This window comes from Mesoplodon mirus (genome assembly GCF_964341445.2).
Source record: "Mesoplodon mirus genome assembly, chromosome: 3".
NCBI classification, from domain to species: Eukaryota; Metazoa; Chordata; class Mammalia; order Artiodactyla; family Ziphiidae; genus Mesoplodon; species Mesoplodon mirus.
In genome coordinates this window covers 177,090,218-177,113,099 of record NC_138978.1, presented here as the reverse complement: position 1 = coordinate 177,113,099, position 22,882 = coordinate 177,090,218, and the positions used below count along the sequence as shown (strand labels likewise).

The following is a 22,882-nucleotide window of genomic DNA, read 5'->3' as shown; positions in this document are numbered from 1 at the left end:
GAGAATACACTTTGAATAAAATTCATCTTTTAGAAATATTAATATTAAAACCACATCTTGTCCATGTTCAATTGAGAAAAAAACTGACTGATACATTCTTATACTACTTATAAGAAAGTATAATAAATGCAGTATTTCTGAGTTAATGAGTATGAAACTCTGGAAACTGTCTAGCATGTACAAAGTGCTTAATGAAAGTTGATCTTCCCCCCCATTAATTCAACACACTCTCTAATAAATTCTTGGTAATCTCTCCTCTTCAACAACAGAAGCAGTCACAGAATACCAATTGCTAGGTACTGTGCTAAGAGTTTATATACATATATATATATATACACACACAATTCTTAAAATTCTTACAACAATTTGAGTAAAGGAAGGCAGATTTTAAACAACTGAGTGGCAAAACTAGGAAAAAGTACCCCAGGTAGTGTTCACTCCAGAACTCAACTTCCTTAAATACTGAGCCAGAGTAGCTCTCGTTTTAGCTAACTGATAAAAGTAAACATTACCTCCTTCTGGTTGTTGGTTACCAAAGTGTACTCACTTTGTAAAAATTCATCAAGCGCCATTTATGATTTGTGTACTTTTCTGCATGTGCAGTAAATAAAAGGGAGGCCTCAGGCAAATGTTAAAATCAGTTACACTAAAATATACACATATACAAAATATATACAAAAAATACACACATACAAACACATATATAAACATATCCTTGAATCCAGTATCAAAGGAAAATTTTAGTTCAGCTCAAATCTAATATGAAATAGCAAATAAAAAAAGCAGATGTTTAAAAGGCATTACTATTCTTGGCGGCTATCATTTTCTTTCTTATAAGTGTCTCTTAGGTCTATTACATCCTCCTACGCTATCCATGTATACCTAAAGATAAAGAAAATAAAGAAAGAAGGGAAAAATAAGCTCAACATTTAATAGATATTCAATAGTAACAATTAAACTTGAAATTATCTGAAGCTAGTCCACTTAAGTCCAGGAGGCACACACTAATTATTATGTTACCAAAGAATAAATTACAGTTGTACAGTATTTTAAAACATTAATGGAGCCATTTATAAAAGTTCTTGGAGATGCATATGTTTCAAGAGGACAGAAGGAAATGGAACTATTCAGTGTGTCCATATGATTGCTTCTCTGCTATCAGCAATGTAACACGGTGTCATCGACAGCAACGCTAGTGGAAATACATTAACAATTCCACAGAGAAACTGAGTCCTAGACTTAAGTTCCTCCAAATTCAACTACAGCTTCCTTTCACATATCGCAGCCTCAAAAACTTATCACTCCCCTCACACACACACACCCTAGATCTGTCTACTGAAATAACGACCAATCCAGTAGCAATGAGCGTCCACTGCTAACACCCAGATTACGGCTCTTCAAATGCCACTTCCCACTACAGGAACCATGTCTCTTTGGAGAAATGGCTGATTCCTATGGAGGCAGGAAATGTATAAGATGAATCTGGAACATCTCATCATACCAGATACCAAGGAAGCTATAAAAGACTACTAGTCATGTCAAAGGAACTTAGGAGCCAATCTTAAGAGGCCACCACTTGCTAAAGATTGTACAATTTGAGCATCAATAATAAGAGCCTAAGTAAAAAAAAAAAAAAAAAAAGGTTTACATGCATGAGTATATAACATTTTGAAAACTGTCACCTTTTGAGGCTGCTAAGGGAAACAACTCATTATTTTGAAACCTAATAATGGGAAAGAAGCATTTATCTTTTCTTTCTTATTTAAGCTGTACCCCAAACCAAATAGCATGTGAGGAAAAGTATTACAGTGAAGGAAAGACAATTAGAATATTACCATTTTTCAACTGCTAATGAATCACACATCCATTTTCAATTTACCAAGAGTAAAACACAATCATTATGTTGGCTAAATGCAGGCCTCTCAAAAGGTCTAATAATGTATTAGTAGCAACGAGATTTAGCATTTATCAATATTTTTGATGGGCACATTTACTTCAGTCCTTTGGAGGGGATTTTTTCATAACCACCAAAATTGGAAACCGGGTAACAATGTTATGTGGGAACTTAGAGCAGATGATTCTCCCACACTTTACCTTTCCAGATCTCTGAAGAGATTCTCGATCAAGTGACCATGAGCAGAAAAACAATCTCTTCCCATTAGCTCTTAATATTTTCAAGCAAATATAGTAAAGAAGTTCTAAAATGTGATAAGGCAACAAGGTAGGTAGTTTTGAATATCTTCCTAGGAACACCATCAAAAAGCAAGGCTCCTATTTGCTTTTCATCTCCTAGAGCGGGAAGAACTGCCTTTGGAATCAGACAGACCCAGGACCCGCTCTGCCTCTTACTACTGATAACTCACGGGCCTATAGGGCAAGTTTCTCAACTAAGAAACCAGGATGACACCCCCACTGAAGGGCTTGTAGAGGATTAAACAAAACAGTATATATACAGCTCTCAAAATAGTACCTGATATTTAGTGAACATCTGCTCAATAACTGGTGGCAATTATCACTCTGGAATTTTAAATTAATGCAACCATCTACCAGCTTAATGGAGTGAGGCAACAAAGTATTAGAGAAGGAAAAACTCACCCCCAAGAACTCTAAAAACCAAAACACAACTCCCCAGGTTAACTCTATCCAAGAAGTATAAAGGCTACAATAAAGCCAGCTGATTCATTCCTTAACCCAAAGAGATAAGAAAACCAGCTTAATCTTCCTAAAGTAGAACTGGGCAACTTTGCTCCTCCTTTTAAAAACCTTCAATGGTTCCTCACTGTCTGCTGTCAAAAAGGCTATTTACAATAGCATTCCAGTCCTTCCACGGATCTGACACCAACTTACCTTCCCAGCTCTCTCCATCAAACTACAGTACCTACTTCCTATCTGCCATTTCCCCGACACACATGCCTTGCCCTTTCATGGCTCTTGGCCTTCCCCCTTCTCTGGAATGGCATTTGCTCTCTGGATCCTCCACATTGTATTGCAGTTGCCACCGGGTCTTTAACTCCTCTTTTGGACTCTAAGTTCCATAATAGCAAAAGGGAATATACTATTCATTTACAGTGGTAACCTTATATAAAACTTGATCCATAATAAGGATTCAACAATGTCTGGAGCTTAGATGGTAGAATGCTAACTTACATTTTCCAGTATTTTCATCTATTATTTTACTTTTACCTTCAAAAACTAAGAGGGTTAGGTAATTGACACAATGGGTTCAGTCACTGGCCTGTGATCACTGTGACAGGGACAGAATGAGAAACAGGGTTCCTAATTCCCAATCCAAGTTATTTTCAATGGAAAAAGATAGCCATGCTTTCAAGATTCGTATTTATTCCACAGCAAAAGATAAAGTGTAATGTTATTTCTAATTCATGTGAGATACAAAACCACAAAACAGTGATTTATTAAAGTCCTTGCAAGACTGATAAAAATGCCAAGTATTATGCTGGAAAAATTCACACATTAAAACAAAGGCAGCCAACACTTGACTCACCCTACCTTCCATAATTCTTCTGTTTTTAGATCCTTCCCCCCCACCCCAACTCAGGAACCTCATATACTAATAGCTTCTTCATTGCTAACATGTAATGATCCATGCAGAAAGGGAGCTTTTGATTGCTAGACTGTTATTTCTCCTTTTAAGTACTTGGATATTGCTTTGAGAGCTTAACTTCGGAACTGAGTAAATCATAAGTATCAATGTAGCTTTTTTCTTTAAGGTGACTGATAACTAGGTCCCAAATGACAGGTTCCCCTAGGAGTCCTGCCACTCAACAAACATGTTAAAATGTTAGGTTTAGAGCACTAAACCTTAAATCTGAGATGTCAAATTTCATTTAATCCAGCCATATTATATCTCTCTATATAAACAAACTGAGTCTGGAAAAGTTAATTGTCTAGGAGTACATGGTAAATAGAATCCAGAGGGATTCCCTGGAGGTCCAGTGGTTAGGACCTGGCCCTTTCACTGCCGTGGCCCGGGTTCAATCCCTGGTCGGGGAACTGGGATCACGCAGGCTGCGCGGCACAGCCCCCCCCAAAAAGAATCCAGAGCTTCCTGACTCCCAAGCAATGCTAAATTTACTGCACATTAAGAGTGTTTTAATCTTTCAAAGAAGACATTACTACCATTTTCAAATAAGACAGGCTCAGAAGATAAAATTATCCATTTATTTTTTTGTTAGTTATATGGCGAAAGTTAGAAGTTCATTCTTTTCTATTCTTACACGTTATTCTGCTATAATATACTTTAATCTTATTGTACACCGGAAAAGTAAGTTCCAAGAATAAAAATTTTAAGTAAAATGTAGTTATATGAATTGTACAGAAACCACCAGATTTTTACATAAGTGGTAGTATATCATCACCTCAGGAAACTCTAAATTCAAGCCAGTGACCTAAGGGTCAAGTGATCCAAAACCCATTAGCCATTACCAATTCCCCAAGCTGGCACGGAGAGCTGAACTCACCGTGCAATGACGATGAATATTTCAAGGGTAAACTTTTCAATAAAAAATGCAATGAAGGGGAATGACCAAATATTCTGGAAAATTTATAAAAGACTTTCATTAGTTTGCACAGACTCATTTTCAGAGAAAACAAATAACTTTCAAATGTATCACTACTTTCAACGACTCAACTTCAGCTAGTAAAATATGTACTCCAAAAGGTACTCCCTCTGGGAAAAGTGTCATAAATATGCTGTTCTGGAATGTATACGGAAACTAGCAACCACTAAAGTTTCATTGGCCGATGTTTCTCCTTGCTCAACTACCCCACAAGATCTAAGCATCTCTTCTCATCAGTTTTTCCCACTGACAAGGTCATGTGACTGGTACCACCACCATCTGACTACGTGAATCACCCAATTAAAAAAACCCACACACCACAATCTAGCTCTAAGACAAGATGTATTACAATTAATTCTGTGAGAAGTACAGAGGGTACTTTTAGGCCTTAATCTTAGAATTCACTCTTGGACATTGCTTATAAGGTAAAATTTTAACCATCTAGAAGTTACTAGTTACACAGTGAGCATCCCTTCTCTTCAGAGTTTGACAAGCCAAGGGGGATTAATACTTTACTTCTTTCTCTCTGCCACCTCAATACTGCCAGATGATCAAGTCCTAGGCTCTCCAGAATGAATGTAAAGTGTATGTATGAAACCCATGGGAAGATTTCTTTCACTGTGGAAAAAGGGCAAAAATCGGTGGTTCTGACGTGCCAAGCCATAAGAAACAGGAAAACGAATGCGACAGTTAAAAAAAAAAAAATCCCAGAACGGGAACCTCTGGGAAAGAGAGGGCTCATTCTTCCACCCAGTCTCCTGGAAAACCGAGAAGCTAAATCAGGTAAGATGCCCCGGTAACCTCAGGGAGGCGGGACCCGGACTGCTAAACCAAGGTTCCAGGCCCCTACGGGTGGGACCTAGTGGCCAAGCGGGTAGTGACAAACTTCGGGTAACCCCAAGGACAGAGCCCAGCTCCGGTCACCGCGGTCCCGCACGGGTGGGTGAGGACGAGACGGGTCCAGTCTCCCCGGGGCCGGGCAGAGGCGGCGGGGGTGGGGCCTGCTCGGCTTACCTTTGAAGAAGCGCAGCGCCAGGCCATACAGCTCCTCCAGGCCGAAGCCCCAACGCTGCTCCAGCCGCCGCGCCTCCTCCGCCGCGCCCCCAGCCTCCGCCTCCCCGGGCTCCGGCTGTTCCCCTGCGGCGCCCGGGCCCCGGCAGGACCCGGGAGGCGAGGGCGGCGGCAGCGGCGGCGGCAGCAGCGGGGCGCCCTCCGCGCCGGGCCGCTCCTCGGGGTCCGGGCTTAGCGTGAGCCCGTCGACGGACACCTCGAGTCGCTCTGCGTTCAGCACCGCCGCCATCTCCGCCTGCTGCACCTCCTCGGCGGGGACAGGCGGCGGCCACGTATCGACTTCCTGCTGACCTCTGACCTCCGCCTACCGACACCGGAACTTCCGCCGCCGAGTAGAATCTAGCGCTCCCGGGCATGGTGCCCCGCCCCCCATTCCCCATCCGTTGGTCGGCCCCCCTCTGCCACCACTCGCCCCGACCCCTAGCCCCGCGGGTCCCGAGCGCCCCGCGCCCACCTTCACCCGGTCCCCCTCCGGCCCTCTTTCCTCCCGGAGGGAGGGTACTACGGCCCAGCGGCCCCCGCCCCGCCGTTCTTTCCTGCGGCTCGCGGTGTCTGGCAGGGGAGGGGTCGGGCGGGGTCAGAGGGACCCCGAGTAAGGTCTGTGACGGGAGGGTGACTGCTGGTGAGCGCCCTACCCCTCCGGTCAGACCCTCCGCATTTGTAGAGAGTTGTATGGTTGGCAGAACTCTGGCAATTCTAAGGAAATGCCGAGCAAATGCCCTTTTTTTTTTTTTTTTTTTTAAGAAGAAACTGAGACTGCAGAGAAATTCCGTGGCTCCTGAGACTGTCGTGGAAGGGCACATCCTGGTTTTTTCGGGAACTGAAGCTCCTACTATTTGTGGGGCCCTCATTAAGTAAAAAACACAAAAATTACGAGCAGAGAGGTAGGAAAGTGAATATATATTTAGAATGAGAAAGAACTCACAAGTGACATTTTGAAAAGTTAACAAAACTCACAAACATCACACAGATAACCATAAAATTTTTATTAACTTCCTGACACACTTCTACAGGGCGTCCAGAAATCCAGAACATAATTATTTTATTTATTTTTTAAAGATTGAAAAAGCTCTTGACAACATTATGTATATTTATCTGTGTTCCTAGACTTTATGGGCAACATTTATGATAATTTTCCCCACACTTTTTGGCTGTATACTTTTGATCAGCTTTTCCTATGATAATTACTTTGTAATGTTTTCTATAAGGAAAATAGAAAAATCAGTCTTTAGCATGGTGATCCTTTCTTTTTTTATTATTAATTGCTTATAAATTTTAGCTTCACAACTTATTACTGAATTACTGTGTATTTTTTTAGGGTTATTGTCAAATTTGGGAAGACGTGTCAATTTTCTCTCACTTATGAGCTATAATATTTCAGGGCTGTCTGGCTGCTTCAATGGCAATTTTTTGCCTGGTTTTTACTGGATCTCCAGCGATTTTCAGGACAAGATTTATCTGCTATGTTAAGACAGAATCTCCTCCGTTAAGATGAACAAAACATGTGACTTTACATAAAGACTCACTACAGTACAACTGCAAGTTTGTGTCCCACAAATGCAAGAATTCTAATATATTCCATTCGATTCCATACAAACAAAAATAAGTATGGTGCACTTATAATTGTATATATGACATTACTTAGATTCCTGATGAGTGAAAACCTCCATTTTAGGTTAGGCATTGAGAGATTTGATCCCCTACTTAGAGTCGGAAGGATTTTTTACTTCTGATAGTCGGAAGGATTTTCTATGGGCTAGTTTCTCCTTTTCTTTCAAATCTTGTTTCTCCTCTGCTGCCCATGGCATCACATTCCTGTGCCAGGCATCACAGAGTTCTTTTGCCCTCTAGTCCTGCACCTCTGTGACATGGTGCTGGCTGAGCTGGCATAATGGGCAGTAGGTGTATTCCAGAAAGCCATTCCTACACCCACGGTGAGTAATAATTTAACAGTAGCCGGAAATGACTGCAAACCATAAATGCACGCCAGTAAACCCAAATGAAATGTATCCCTAATTCAATCATTGTTCCCTTAGCCAGGTCTCAAAAAAGCCAGTGGCCATTCCTGTACCACTTAATGCAGAAGAGAAGTGATGGAAGTCTGAATACAATGTGACAGTGGTCTTAAATATCTTACTTTAGAAACTTTTACAGAAACATTTGATCTGGTAAATATATTGCCAGGGCCTCTCCGAGGGCCTTGGAAGTGGCCTGTGCAAGTGAGGGGCCCTGAAGCTTAAGCTTCATTGATCTATGGTAAACCCACATCTCGAAACAAACTCTAGTACTCTAAGCCCAGTGATTTTTTTTCACTTAGCTTGGATCTTTAGATTTAACTTTAATTACTTTATTTTTTTTAATGTTTTTTAATGTTTTATATTTTTGGCTGTGTTGGGTCTTCGTTGCTGCGCGCAGGCTTTCTCTAGCTGCAGTGAGTGGGGGCTATTCTTTGCTGCGGTGCACAGGCTTCTCACCGCGGTGGCTTCTCTCGTTGTGAAGCACGGTCTCTAGAGCGCAGGCTCAGTAGTTGTGGTGCACAGGCTTAGCTGCCCCGCGGCATGTGGGATCTTCCCAGACCAGGGCTTGAACCCGTGTCCCCTGCATTGGCAGGCGGATTCTTAACCACTGCGCCACCAGAGAAGCGCTAATTACTTTAAAGATATGCATATCACAAGGCCTAACCTCCAAGAAGTCATAAATACCCTACATGTTTGTATTCTATCTTTAGTACTCAATAACTTTTGAGGGTGATAATGAGATGGGTAAATATAACTCTACTTCCTGGAATTATAGATTCTGTTTTCCAAGTTTTCTACAATAAGCATTTCTTTTGTAATCAGAAAAAAAAATTTTGTTAGCTTAGTGTAAATATTAAAACCTACAGAACACACCTAGGAAGATGGACAGGTAAAATATGATACAGTGGTAATTATTGACATTTTATTGTTTTAGAGTTTAACATATTGAATATTCTTGAAAAATCTGCACGTCCTCTAGATCAAACACATAAACCTCTTCCTAACGTAACTATCAAAGAATGCCCTGTAGGTAGTTGCTCTTAGTGACCTAAAACAGATTAGGAAATATAATTTTTCTTTAACAACTCATGGTAGGAAATGAGTTCCAGACATTCACTATAAGAGGTCAAATTTAATGTGTATGAGAACCACACAAGGGTATCGTTAAACTGCAGATTCTGACTCAGGAGGGAGGCCTAAGAGTCTGCATTTCTAATAAGCTTTCTGGGCTGATACTGCTGTCCACAGACCACATTTTGAACAGCAAGAGTCTAGGAAACTTCTTCCACAGCTTTATGGAGGTATGACTGACGTCAAATAAACTGCAAGTACTCGAAGTTTACAATTTGATGAGTTTTAACATACACGTATACCTGTCAGACCTGTCAGACAATCAAGATGACATGTCCTTCACCCTTTCTGTAATGCCTCCCTCCCTCAAGCCATCTCAATAGGTATTTGTTAGAATGTGTTTGTCACAGTAGAAGTTGATTTCTATAAACAGTTCAGAGAAGCTACCTCTATATCCCCACTCCTGTCTTTTATATGTGAGGAGACACAGAGTCAGCAAAAAGGTATATTTTCTGAAGCCTTTCAAATATCTTCCCCAAGTCTGTTCCTATACAAAAGAGAGTGCTTTTCAATCAACCAACTTTGTTGTGTGAATTTCAGTTAAGCTCCATCCCTTTCAGTCATTTGCCAGATGAAGTATTACCATTGCTGAAATGCTTTTGAAGTTTCTTCCCTAAAATCAACCTTTCCCTTTGTTCCCTCCACATATTTTCATCTCTGAAATACGGTTAGATCACCAGACAGAGAGTGGGTTGAATTATACGTTCCCTGCTTTATCTTGTGAATTCATATTCGGTCCTTGGTAAAATTCTGCAGTGAGTCTAATTTAGTAATGATAATTACTGCCCTTTGGTAATGATAATTATTTTGTGATCCTTGACTGGAAGCACCTGGAGACCAAAGGCTATGTCCCTGGACTCCCACAGTCCCTAACACAGGACAGGAAACATGGTAGGCACTCCAAATGTCTTACTGAGTGAATGAATGAAGGTATAATTACATCTATTACATGCAATATCAGTTCAGCTCAACGTACATTTAGGGAGTGCCCCCTATACTAGACATTGTAGGAAATACACAGATGAGAGGCTGTGGACCACAAAGGAATCATGGTCCAGTAGGTGAGATCACGAGAGAAGCATTTATATTACAGGTGGGCTGCCAGTACTGGAATGCACTCACCAACTCAGTGACCCTGAGCAGGTTACTTAACTTCTGCTTCCTCCTTTGTAAAATGGGGATAATAATAGTAACCACCTCTCAGGCTGTTGGGAAGACTGGATGCATGAATACACGTAAAGCACTTAGAAAAGGAACTGCCAGGCACATAGTGAATGTTTAGTACATTTTGGCCACTGTTATGTACAATGTTCCATTAAAATGTAGACAAGAGGGATTTCCCTGGCGGTCCTGTGGTTACAGCTCCGCGCTTTCACTACCAAGGGCTCAGGTTCAAACCCTGGTCGGGGAAGTAAGATCCTGCAAGCCACGCAGCCAAAAAGTTGTAGAAGAAAGATTGCACACTGGAGGCCCGCTGGATGAACCCTGCCCACTAATGTCTTTTACTTGGCTTGCAAGAGTTGGTCCCTGTAGTGCTTTAAATCTGAATGGGTTGCTAGCATTTCAAAATCTGGAATTTTTTTTAACAGAATTATTACTTTATTTTATTTGTTTATTTTTTGGCCTTGCTGCGTGGCTTGTGGGATCTTAGTTCCCTGACCAGGGATGGAACCCAGGCCCATGGCAGTGAAAGCGCCGAGTCCTAACCACTGGACCGCCAGGGAGTTCCCCCCAAATCTGGAATTTTAATGTAAGAGTCCAGATTTCTGAGTTACCTTTAAAAATTAAGAAATTTGGTGACACTGGGCCTGGCATTGATGCTAGACATCCATGAGCTGGAATTATGCAGAGGCTGCCTTCTTAAGAAGGGACACGTGTTCTCGAGTTTGCGAGAATCCCCCCAGCCCATTGTGATAGATGCTGTCCTTGATGTTTATCATGGGCCTGTAGCTGGTGCTAGTGATCATTTTACACCAACTCTATTTATATTGTTACCTGCCTAGCCACTGTAGGCATTTGTGTTTGGAACTCCCTAATGCAGAAGAAAGAGAATGGCATATCGCCAGGAAGGTTTAGAGATGGCTTCAGAGAGGAGATAAGTATGATCATTGTGCATGTTTACATTTGAAGAAAGTAGAATTCCAGGCAGAGGGAATACCATTTGCTAACTTCCTGAGGGTTAAGAGAGACCAGCATGTTTGGTTAGCCTTGGAGGAGTGACAGGAGATGAGCCTGAAGACGTAGGAGGGGTCAGATGTGCAGAGCTTAGAAGGGTAGGCCAGAGACGGTCCTGAAGGTGATGGAGAGCCATTGAAGGATTTTATGCAAGGGAGTTTCACAGATAACTTGGGTGGTGGTGGAAGGAGAATCTGGAGGGGAAGCTGGCAGTAGGGAGCTCAGAAAGAAGCTGTTGTTAGCCCAGGAGAAGAGGAGCTGCATAGGGAGATGACAAGGAAGAGATGGATTCCAAAGAGATGTGCAACAGAGCCAGCCAGAGTAGGTAAGGGCAAGAGACTGAACCTGTCACTTTTTAGGTGTTGTGACCTTAGGACCATTTTCTGGACCTCTATCTCTTTATCTATAAAAGGTAGAAATTGTTTCTGCCTTGGTTCCATCACAAGATGTTGAAAGGCCTAAATTAACTTATATCTGTGAAAGTGCTTTAGAAACTGTAAAATCCCTGAACAGATAAGATATGATCAGTATAGCTGCTGTTATCATTCCTCTCAGGCCTTCACATCCAAAACACTCTTAAGGGCCACTTTCCATTATGAAATGATATATATTTCTTCAGGTTCAAAAGTAAAAGTGAGTCTAATAAAAGAAGTCAGACAGGGATGACTAGTGTACAGTGTAAATCTATCAACTGTAGCAGTGTGTATACATTTATGCACCAGACACCTAACATTAATGTAACAGCTGCAGAGATATTTAATGGACATCAGATTAATAAAAGAGCATTCTTCCTTTATTATAGTAAAAAAAAAAAGTCAAAGACATAGACACACACACAAAAAAAAAACCCAACAAACACACACACACACACACACACACACAAAGACATAGACATTTGTATCTAAAAAACAACGCTTCTGTAATCCCATTACTGAGATCTAATCAACATTAGCAATGAAAGACAATTTTCATTTGTATTGCAAATAATAATATTCATATAATAATAACGATGATGATGATTATAAAGTAATATCCTCCACTTACAGTAAGAAGAAGTTAAATGTTTAGGAATGGAGGCCCCTGATTCCAAGGATCTATTCAAAAGATGCTCCGAGACTAAGGCTTCTGCTTCAGGGGCTTTTCAGCCCCACCTGCTGGCTGGAGGCGGTAGCGCTGCCCCAGCCGGGCTCATTCTCCACGCGGGGTGCTCCTGGGACTGCCAGGCTCGCCGCTGCCCCCACGGCCCTGTAGACATCTCCTGGGTCGGGGGAGTGGGATGCGGGCAGCGAGACGAGCAGCTGCTGGGGCCCCGCCTGGGAGCTGGAGAGCCAGGATGAAGCCTGGGGCTTTGGGCAGGTTTGCCCAGATGAGGAAAATTTTCGAAATGAATATAAAAACCAAATTTTGATCAGCCATGCTAGAGGAAAGAATGAATTACCTTTCCATTCTCTCAGTAGAAAACTAAGTTATGCAATTGGTATCATATGGCGAACAAGAAGTATGCAGCCAAGAAAAATGTAGGAAGAAAAATAAGCATAGAGATGTATCGGGGAATCAAATAACAGTAATAGCTGTTGTTACGACTGTGTCATTTCAATTTCGTCACACTAATCAGCTCTTTTAGCATTTGTGCTTCATTGTGGTTTCATTTCTCATTATAATTAAGCATTCGTTTTTGTACCTAATTTTTTTATCCTTTTTCTTTAAGAGTTCCCCTTCCCCCCATAACTGAACAAGCTTCAGGCCTGGATGTGCCCTTGCTTGGGTGTACTGGAGGACTGCTCTCCAAAGAGCATAGAACTGAAGCCGGGAGACCAGACTTCCGGGTTGGCTTGGTCACTTGTGGTCCTGTGTCTCGGATGCAGCCTGAGCTTCCTTCCAGCTCCAGCACACACTCGTGCCGCGCAACCTTCCTTTACCTGCACGTGCGCTTTAGCTCCCTGGTGGCCAAGCAAAAGACTGACTGAGGTTTCCTGAGGGACACTGGCTGTGGCTCGGGACTGCTGTCTTCCGTTTCCTTGCACAGTGCCTGGAAGCCTTGGGTTGCTCTACAAAAAAGTGGGAACACACCAAAAAATTGTCAAGTGCAAACAAATAGGAAGAATGGAAACTGGGTCCCCAAGGGCTGACAAGATAACTGGGGCAGGGGGACACAGTTGCTTAGTGCGGTTTGGGAAGACTTCCTGGAGAAGGGATAATTTTGAGCCTTGATTAAAATCAACAAGCAACAAGAGCAAGAAGTACAGCTAAATGGATGTGGGAGAGGGAGGCTGAGCCTGGGAAAGAAGTATGTCAAGGAAGCAGTGATTGTTCTCCTTACATAACCCAATGACTCTCATGTGGACGAGGGGTACTTCTCCCACATACAGGGACTGGTCTTTATTCTCAGTTGTGCTCACAGGCCTGGCCCAGCCCCTGGCACGAGGGAAACAACCAATTCATGTTTGTTGAATGAATGAAAGAGCATGCAAAAATAAAGAACATTATAAAGAAATTTAAAAAAAAAGAGCATGCAGATTTCATAGCAATGCAAGGAAGTTACAGGAACAAATTTTAGCTCAATAAGAGGAAAAACTTTCTAAAAATTAGAACTTATGATTGGAGGACACCAATAATAGCTACTGAACATGTTGTATGTGTCACGGACTAGGCTAAACTCTTTATGTACATTTCTCATTTAAGCCTTACAGGAGCTGCTTGAAATAAGCATCATTGTCCACATTTAAAAATGAGGAAACTGAGTTACAGAGGTTAAGCTACGTACACAGAGTCACAAACCCTCGTTTAGAGCCAGTGGAGGAGCCTTGATTTGCAGACAGGTCTGTCTGACCCCGAAGCCACAGCTGACCGTACCCTGAAGGTTTGCCAGTGCTTCAAGCATCTTGCTGACCCGTGAGGCCCTTGCATTTCATATGCAGAATATGCACAGCCTTTCCCCTGAGGAGGCCCTGCCTGGTAAGATCTGCCAACAGGTACAGGAAAAGGTGCTCAACATCGCTAATTATCAGGGTTTTGCAAATCAAAACCACAAGGAGATACCGCCTCACACCTGTCAGAGTGGCTATTACCAAAAAGGCAAGAAATAACAAATGTTGGGAGTTCCCTGGCGGTCTAGTGGTTAGGATTCGATGCTTTCACTGCAATGACCCGGGGTTCAATCCCTGGTGGGGGAACTGGGATCACACAGGCCGTGCGGCACAGCCCCCCAACCCACAAAAAAAAAGAAGAAGAAATAACATGTTGGCGAGGATGTGGAGAAAAGAGAACACTTTTGCACTATTGATGGAAATGTAAATTGGTGCAGCCACTACTGAAAGCAGTATGGAGGTTCCCCGAAAAACTAAAAAGAGAACTATCATATGATCCAGCAATTCCACTCCTGGGTGTATATCCGAAGAAAGTGAAAACATTAATTCGGAAAAATACATGCACCCCAATGTTCATAACAGTATTATTTACAATAGCCAAGATATGGATGCAACCTAAATGTCCATCAACAGATGAATGGATAAAGAAGATGCACACACACACACTCACACACTAGAATACTACTCAGCCAAAAAAAAGAATGAAAATTTGCCATTTTGCAACAAAATGGATGGATCTAGAGGATATAATGCTTAGTGAAATAAGTCAGAGAAAAATGCTGTATGTTATCACTTATATATGGAATCTAAAAAAAAAACGTAGAACACAAACTGGTGGTTACCAGTGGGGAGAGGAAAGGGGGAAGGGGCAAGATAAGTGTAGGGGATTATGGGATACAAACTACTATGTATAAAAGAAATAAGCTGCAAGGATATTTTGTACAGCACAGGGAATACAGCTGTATTTTATAATGACTTTCAATGGAGTATAATCTACAAACATTTTGAATCACTGTGTTGTACACTTGAAACTAAAATAATATTGTAAACCACCTACACCTCTACCAAAATAAATTTAAAAATTTGAAAAAGAAGCAGCAAAGATACTGCTACATCCCTCCAGGATGGGCCATAAAACTATTTAAGATACAGTCGAGGTTGCTTTTTTTTTTTTTTAACTTTAGAAGTACATGTTTGTTATAGAAAATTCTGTCAACATATAATAATATAAAGAAATAATCAGGCAAAATTCTGCCACCCAGAGAACCACTATTACACAAGTTCTATTAACCGTATTAGCATTATCTCCTAATGGCAGGCTCTCCTGACCCAGCCCAGCAGAGGCTGCTATTTGAGAGACAAAATCTCCTTTGCAGTCTCCTTGTTTTGCCTGGGGCAGGGCAGGTGAGACAAGATTTGAACGTGGCCTCCCATCCAGGTACTAATGAGGTCCGACCCTGCTTACCTTCCAATATCAGAAGAGATGAGGTATGCCCAGGGTGGTATGGCTGTAGGCTGAGCCTGGCCTCTTGATAAGAGACACAGAGCCCCTCAAAAGGGTACTAAGACATAGGCACAGGAATGTTTATTAAAACAGCATTTATAATAGAAAAAAAAATTAGTAGCAACCAAAGTGCCCAGCAGTAAGAGGCAAGCAACATACATAATGGTGCGTCCATTCGAGGGAGTTCTAGTAGCTATTTTAAAAAAATGCCCCAAAATGGAAAGATCTCAAAAATATGTTACTGTGGGGCTTCCCTGGTGGCGCAGTGGTTGAGAGTCCGCCTGCCGATGCGGGGGACGCGGGTTCGTGCCCCAGTCCGGGAGGATCCCACGTGCCGCGGAGCAGCTGGGCCCGGGAGCCATGGCCACTGAGCCTGCACGTCCGGAGCCTGTGCTCCGCAATGGGAGAGGCCACAGCAGTGAGAGGCCCGTGTACCGCAAAAAAAAAAAAAAAAAAAAAAATATATATATATATATATATTATATATATTACAGAGCCACGTTTATAGTATGGTTCTTTTAGGTTAAAATATTTATATAGCTAAAGAAATCAATATATATGGGATATATGAGGGAGGTTTTAACCTTTCATTTTCTACCTTTCTGTACTGTTTGAATGTTCTAATCTTATATGGGCGTTATTTTAAAATATCACAGTGAATTCCGTGGCAGTCCAGTGGTTAGGACTCCACGCTTCCACTGCAGGGGGCACGGGTTCTATTCCTGGTCCGGGTACTAAGATCCCACAAGCCCCGCAGCCAAAAAAAAAAAAAAATGTCACTGAGGATTATCTGGGAAGGAAGGGTTACAGCTAATTTTAAAAATCTTTTCATTGTGTATTCTTATATTAAAAAAACCACATGAATCTTCTATTCCTGTATTACAAATACTCTTTTTTTTTGGCCACGCTTTCCGGCTTGTGGGATCTTAGTTCCCCAACCAGGGATCGAACCTGGGCCCCCAGCAGCGGAGTCCTAACCACTGGACCGCCAGGAAATTCCCTATTTTTGTATTTTTAAAATTAACCTTTTATATATATGTATCACTGAATCACTTTGCTGTACAGCAGAAGTTAACACAACATTGTTAAGTCAACTATGCTTCAATAAAATAAATTTTAAAAAATTAACCTTTTTTCAAAGCCTAATTTAGGAATTTTTGAGGTGGCACCCGTTATGGCCACCAGGACTGCCAACCTTCCTCATGCCTGGCACATAGTAGATACAGAATAAATTATTCAGTGGATGAATAAATTTGGTGAATCTGTTGGAGGCAATTCACTGTACTCATAGAGCTCAGCCCCTGAAGTCCTCCCACAATCTCTGAAGAGCAGGTTATCTTAAATGTAACCTTTGCAGCCTTCCTCTTCTACCCAAAAGCTCAAACATTTTCACACATTCAATCAGGAAATATTTATTGCTCACTTACTATATGCAAAAGGCAGAGCAAGGGGCTGGTGTTAACTTCCCCAAATTATTTTCATAGCTAACTAGTTATTAAGTCAACAAATATTTATTGATCTCCTATCATGTATTCCAGGTGGAGGGGCAAACAGATGTGATCCCTGCTCTAAGGGACCTAGAGGTCCAAGGGCCATGGATCTCAACCCTATCAGACCCCGAGCCTCTTCATAAAACAGATCACTTTTAGTATCCCTCTTCCTATCTAAAAGAAATCCATAGATAAAACATCATATGTACACAGTCATTTTTAATGTCCTAAATATAATATAAAGGAGAAATGCAGGAAAAGCAATTAATAACAAAACTGTGGCTGTTTGAGCACGACTTCTAGGGCAATAATGAAGTGGTCAGATGCTTGCATGCATACATGGAACCACCTTGAAAACATCTGCTATAAATGCAGATGGATAATGCTGTTGCTGTTGGTAATGTGCTTTTTGAAATTGTGAACAACTCTTGAGAAAGAAAATTAGTTCATACATAGATACTTCCCTGGAAATTTTAGTGCAAAAACTCACTGTGTTTCTTTGTAAAATTCAGGTTCTGTGCTTGGATAATTACAGACTGGCTTTTTGTCTCTATGACCATCCAGCGGGACGTGGGAATTGGGTAACCTGACCCGTGAGTGGCAGGACATCGAGTGTCCCTGCCCTGCCCACGGATTGCCAGGTTCATCGCCCCCATGGGTGAGAAAAGCAGAAATGCTCGAGGGGAGATACTAAGAATACCAGGTCCAGAGGCTGCCACGGGAGGCTTCAGAGGCAGAAACTGAAGAGTCAGAAGCAGCCCAATCACACTGCATATCTTCAAACAACAGGAAGTCCTGACACCCAGGAAAAATGTGGTGTGCAAGCCCCAGAGCAGGGACTAGGGTGTCGGCTTTCCAGGTGCCAGACAGCAGGATTCCGGCTGAGGCAGATATAAAGGTGATAATCAAATAAAACCCCCATTATAAAGGGCCTTAAAATAAGTACCAAGAGTGTGCCAGCTACACCCTCCCCCATGGCACAGGGCTGTGTGCAAGGCTGTATCTACTTATTATTATTATTATTATTATTTTTGCAGTACGTGGGCCTCTCACTGCTGTGGCCTCTCCCGTTGCGGAGCACAGGCTCTGGACGCGCAGGCTCAGCGGCCATGGCTCACGGGCCCAGCCGCTCCACGGCATGTGGGATCCTCCCAGACCGGGGCACGAACCCGTATCCCCTGCATCGGCAGGCGGACTCTCAACCACCGCGCCACCAGGGAAGCCCAATCTACTTATTTTTTAAAAAGCAAACTTTTGGGGGATTCCCTGGAGGTCCAGTGATTAGGACTCCGTGTTTTCACTGCCATGCCCAGGTTCAATCCCTGGTTGGGATGCTGGGATCCAGCAGGCCACATGGCATGGCCAAAGGTAAAAAAAAAAAAAAAAAAAAAAAGAAAAGAAAAAAGCAAACTTTAAAAAAGCTGCCTGGAAAGCAGGGCTATGGCAGCTCTTGTGTCAGGGTGTGTAACAGGGCGAGAGGCCCAGAGAACATTTCAATAGTCAAAAGGTAGTGGGACCAGGCAATATTTTCTTCTTATTATTTTTACTCCTTCTGAATTTTATGTACTAATCCTTACTAACATTAATTATAATTTGTAACCTTCAATATATGGTGTATGTTTTAAATATAAAAGATAAATATATCATATTGTTATAATATAATCATTAATATAATTATATAAATACCAATAATAATTCATTCTTAATAAAGGAATATTCTTTATTCCTATTGACTTCTTTCTAATATATTTACTTTTAAATTAATCACAAAATGACACAGATTTGTGGTGAAAAATATTCACACAGCACTGCAGGGTATAAAGTGAAAAGTTAAATTCCCCTGCCCCTCTCCTAAACTCCGCAGTCCCACTTCCTAGAGGTCAGAGTTTCTCAAGTATCTTTCCATGAAATTTTTTCTATGCATATGCAAATATATACATGTAAATACAGTACAGAGCTTCTTTAAAAACATACACGTGTGCTTAGAGTAACAACTTGTTTGGCAATTTGCTTTTTTCATTTCACAATATCTTGGGGACCTCTTTCCAGATAGTACATTTAGAGCTACAAATTCTTTCTGCTTGGGTCTAGATCTCCTTTGAACCAACATACCCCAGTTTATTTAAGCAGGGTGGAGGGCACAGGAAACCAGACAAGAGGCACTCACCCATGCAGTCTCTCAGGCTCACCTGGGGAAGTGCAGAGGGGCCGCATTCCAGAAGGTGGCTGTGCTGTGTCATTATCCCTTCTCCCACTGCAGGCCGGGGAAGGATTTGAGTCCTGGAAAAGCAAGGGACCTAAGAGTCCAGTACCCACACTGTATGGATGAGAAACCTGAAGGGTTGTGTTGACCCAAGTCACCGCCAGCTGGTGGAAGATCCCATACTTGACCCAAAGTCCCCCAGCCCAGCTGACACACCAGCCCACCCTATGGTATCAGGCCCTCCCTGCCTCACACTCCACCATCCAGCCTCCTGGCCTGGGAGCACCTTTGAAAACCGCTGAGAGGGGCCTCCTCTTGTGCCTCACGGAGAACTGGGGGTCAGGGCAGCAAGTGGCCTTTGATGTGGCTTCTTTGGGGAGTGAATCCATCTGTCTGAAGGATTTTTAAAATAACGGATTTCTTGGAGTATTTCCCCCCAAAATTTAGGAAGTGAGTACAACCTATGATCTCATTAACTAAAAATAAGCAGAGTTAATATTTTTGAAAATGCCCCTCGAGAAGCTTTTCTGTGAATATATGTTTGGGTATTTTTTTATTTTTAGAAAATGGTATATTTTCCATATTGTTTGTCATGTAGCTTGCTTTTCACCCTCTGTGGAAGGGGGCAATATTTCATTTTCTCATGACAATGAATGTTAGTTCGCATCACAGTTTTCAATGCTTGCATCACGTTATATCTTATGAATGTACCATAATTTATGCAGCCAATCGTCTGCTGGTGCTGGTTTGTAATCGAATCAACTGTAGAAGAGTCAGGTTACCAACCAGCCTGTATTTCCTTCTGTGTGCAGCACTTGCTGAGGGGAGGGCAGAAGTGTGCGTCTCGGCTCCTGTCCTCCGGAAACCAAACGTCTGCAAACACAGATCAAGAATGACAGGAGGGACTTGCCTGGTGGTCCAGTGGTTAAGACTCCGCGCTCCCAATGTAGGGGGCACAGGTTTGATCCCTGGTCGGGGAACTAAGATCCCACATGCGGCTCAACCAAAAAAATTAAAAAAAAAAAAAAAAAAAAGACAGGAGACCGTGTATCGCTATGCTGGGAGATTATAAATGTGCCGGAGTTGAGAGAAGGGAGGGATGGAGGCTTGTCATGGTGAGGAGCTTAGACTGTGGTGTCTGGCAGACCTGGGCTTGGGTCCAGGCTGGGCCACTAAGCAGCTTGGATAAGGAGGTCTTGAGTCCTGTGCCCAAAGCCACAGTTTCTTTTTTTAATTAATTAATTAATTTTTGGGGGCTGCGTTGGGTCTTCGTTGCTATGCACAGGCTTTCTCCAGTTGTGGCGAACAGGGGCTACTCTTTGCTGCGGTGCACTGGCTTCTCATTGCAGTGCCTTCTCTTGTGCGAAGCAGGGTCTCTAAGTGCACGGGCTCAGTAGGTGTGGCGCACAGGCTCTAGAGCGCAGGCTCAGTATTTGTGGTGCACAGGCTTACTTGTTCCGTGGCATGTGGGATCTTCCTGGACCAGGGCTTGAACCCGTGTCCCCTGCATTGGCAGGTGGATTCTTAACCACTGGGCCACCAGGGAAGTCCAAGCCACAGTTTCTTTATCTATAAAATAACTGGTGACAACCATACAATGGGATACTTTCCAGCCGTGAGAAAGGAATGAAGTGCTGATACATGCCACAGCATTAGATGAACTTTAAAATATTTCACTTAAGTGAAAGAAACCAGACGTGAAAGATCACACAGGGGATGATTCTGTTTTTATAAAATATCCAGAATAAGCAAATGCAGAGAGAAAGGAAGTAGATTGGTTGTTACCAGAGGCTGGGAGAGGCGAGAAGGAGTAGTAACTCCTTAGTGGACACGGCGTCTTCCCTGAGGGTGATGAAATCGTTTGGAACTAGAAGCGATAGTTGCACAACACTGTATACGTACTAAATGCACTGTATTGTACACTTGGAAATGGTTAGTTTTGTATTCTGTGAATTTCACTCCTTAAATAAAATAAATGGTCACAGTGATTGTACTTACCACATAGGGTGGCTATGAGAGTGAAGTGAGATAAACTGTAGAAAGCATTAAGACTTCCCTGGCAGTCCAGTGGTTAAGACTCTGCATGCTGGGGACTCCCCTGGTGGCGCAGTGGTTAAGAATCTGCCTGCCAGTTCAGGGAACACGGGTTTGAGCCCTGGTCCAGGAAGATGCCACATGCTGCAGAGTCACTAAGCCCATGCGCCACAACTACTGAGCCTACGCTCTAGAGACCGCGTGCCACAACCACTGAAGCCCGCGCACCTAGAGCCCATGCTCCGCAACAAGAGAAGCCACGGCAATGAGAAGCCCGCGCACCGCAATAAAGAGTAGCCCCCGCTCGTCTCAACTAGAGAAAGCCACGCACAGCAACGAAGACTCAACGCAGCCAAAATAAATAAATAAATAAAATATATTAAAAAAAAAAAAAAAAGACTGCATTATGCGGCAGCGTGACCAGAAAAAAAAGAAAGAAAGCAAGAAAGCATTGAATGCAGAACTCAGCACAGAAAAGAACTCACTATCAGCTATGGTTACAAAGTCCTTCCTCTGAGCAAAGCTTTCCAGGGCTTGGGCCCCCAAGAAAAGCCAAAGTCATTACGCTGTGTCTACTAACTAATCTGGGCCCATTACCTCCCTGGCCTGTTTTCCTACTGCTTCCCCTGCTTCACACACTGGACTTGGGGTTCCTGCAACCCACCAGGCACACTGCCACCCTGGGACCTTTGCATTAGCTTTTCCCTCCACAGCCGTCACCTTCAGCGTTTGCTCCAGGCCTCTCTGACCGTCCTATTTAAGAGTGTCATATCCACCCTATCCTCCTTCCCTACTATTTTTTTTTTTTTTTCGGTACGCGGGCCTCTCACTGTTGTGGCCTCTCCCATTGCGGAGCACAGGCTCCGGACGTGCAGGCTCAGCGTCCATGGCTCACGGGCCCAGCCGCTCTGCGGCATGTGGGATCTTCCCAGACCGGGGCACGAACCCGTGTCCCCTGCATCGGCAGTTGGACTCTCAACGACTGCACCACCAGGGAAGCCCCCTTCCCTACTCTTTATAGCACTTCAACCAAACTATGTAGTTAATTAACATCATACCAAATGCCTACATAATGAATCACTTATTTTGCTTATCGTCTGTCGCCTCTAAATCAGAGCCCCATGGGGGTCAGGAGTTTTGCTGTTTGGTTCACTGCTGTGTTCCCAGTGCCCGGGACAGTGCTGAACTGATGTTAGGTGCCCCCGGAACACCTCTGGATGAGTCAGGTCGGAAGGCCAGAATGTCTCCCATGAGACTTATGCTGGGAGTGGGGACAGGGCCAGAGAGTGTCTGGGGCTCACGAGGAGCCTTGTGGGTTCAGAAATCCTAAACTTCTGAGGCGGGTGTGCCGAGAAGGGGCAGGAGGGAGGGCACACTGACCAGATGGCAGGCTCCAGAAGAGCCAGGGAACATCTGTTTTGTCCCCAAATTGGTTGTCTGAGGACCAGGTTGTCATCTCAAGACTCGGTCCCTTTGGGGTTTGTGCGAGGGAACACCTTGATTCCTAGATGCTCCCAGGTGGATGAAAGAGGGCAGGGAAGCAGAGGAAGAGGGCTCTGGCTTTCCCATCGTCTAGAAGGGAGTGCTGGGCGCCGCAGAGTGGTGGTGGGAACTGCATGGGGTTTGGAGGTGTGGGCAGACCCCTCCCCACCACATACAAGCTGTGGGTACTTGGGCTGATCATCTACATTCTCAGAGCCTCAGTTTCCCCACCTGTAAAATGGGAGAAAAGGCACATGAAGAATGGATTATTGGGGAAACGACGAAGGTTATATGCACAGAGCAGTTAGAAAAGTGCCTGGCCCAGCATGC

General features: G+C 43.2%; 1 protein-coding gene across 1 annotated transcript in view; it reads right to left on the bottom strand.

The window, feature by feature from the left end:
• Positions 1-5,952, bottom strand: part of ACBD3 (acyl-CoA binding domain containing 3) — a 36,425-nt gene extending 30,473 nt beyond the window's left edge. Inside the window, exon 1 of the mRNA XM_082616279.1 lies at positions 5,592-5,952. Within this exon, the coding sequence (XP_082472405.1) occupies positions 5,592-5,877 (286 nt within the window). The 5' untranslated portion in view covers positions 5,878-5,952. The remainder of the gene's footprint in view (positions 1-5,591) is intronic.
• Positions 5,953-22,882: the final 16,930 nt, after the last annotated feature.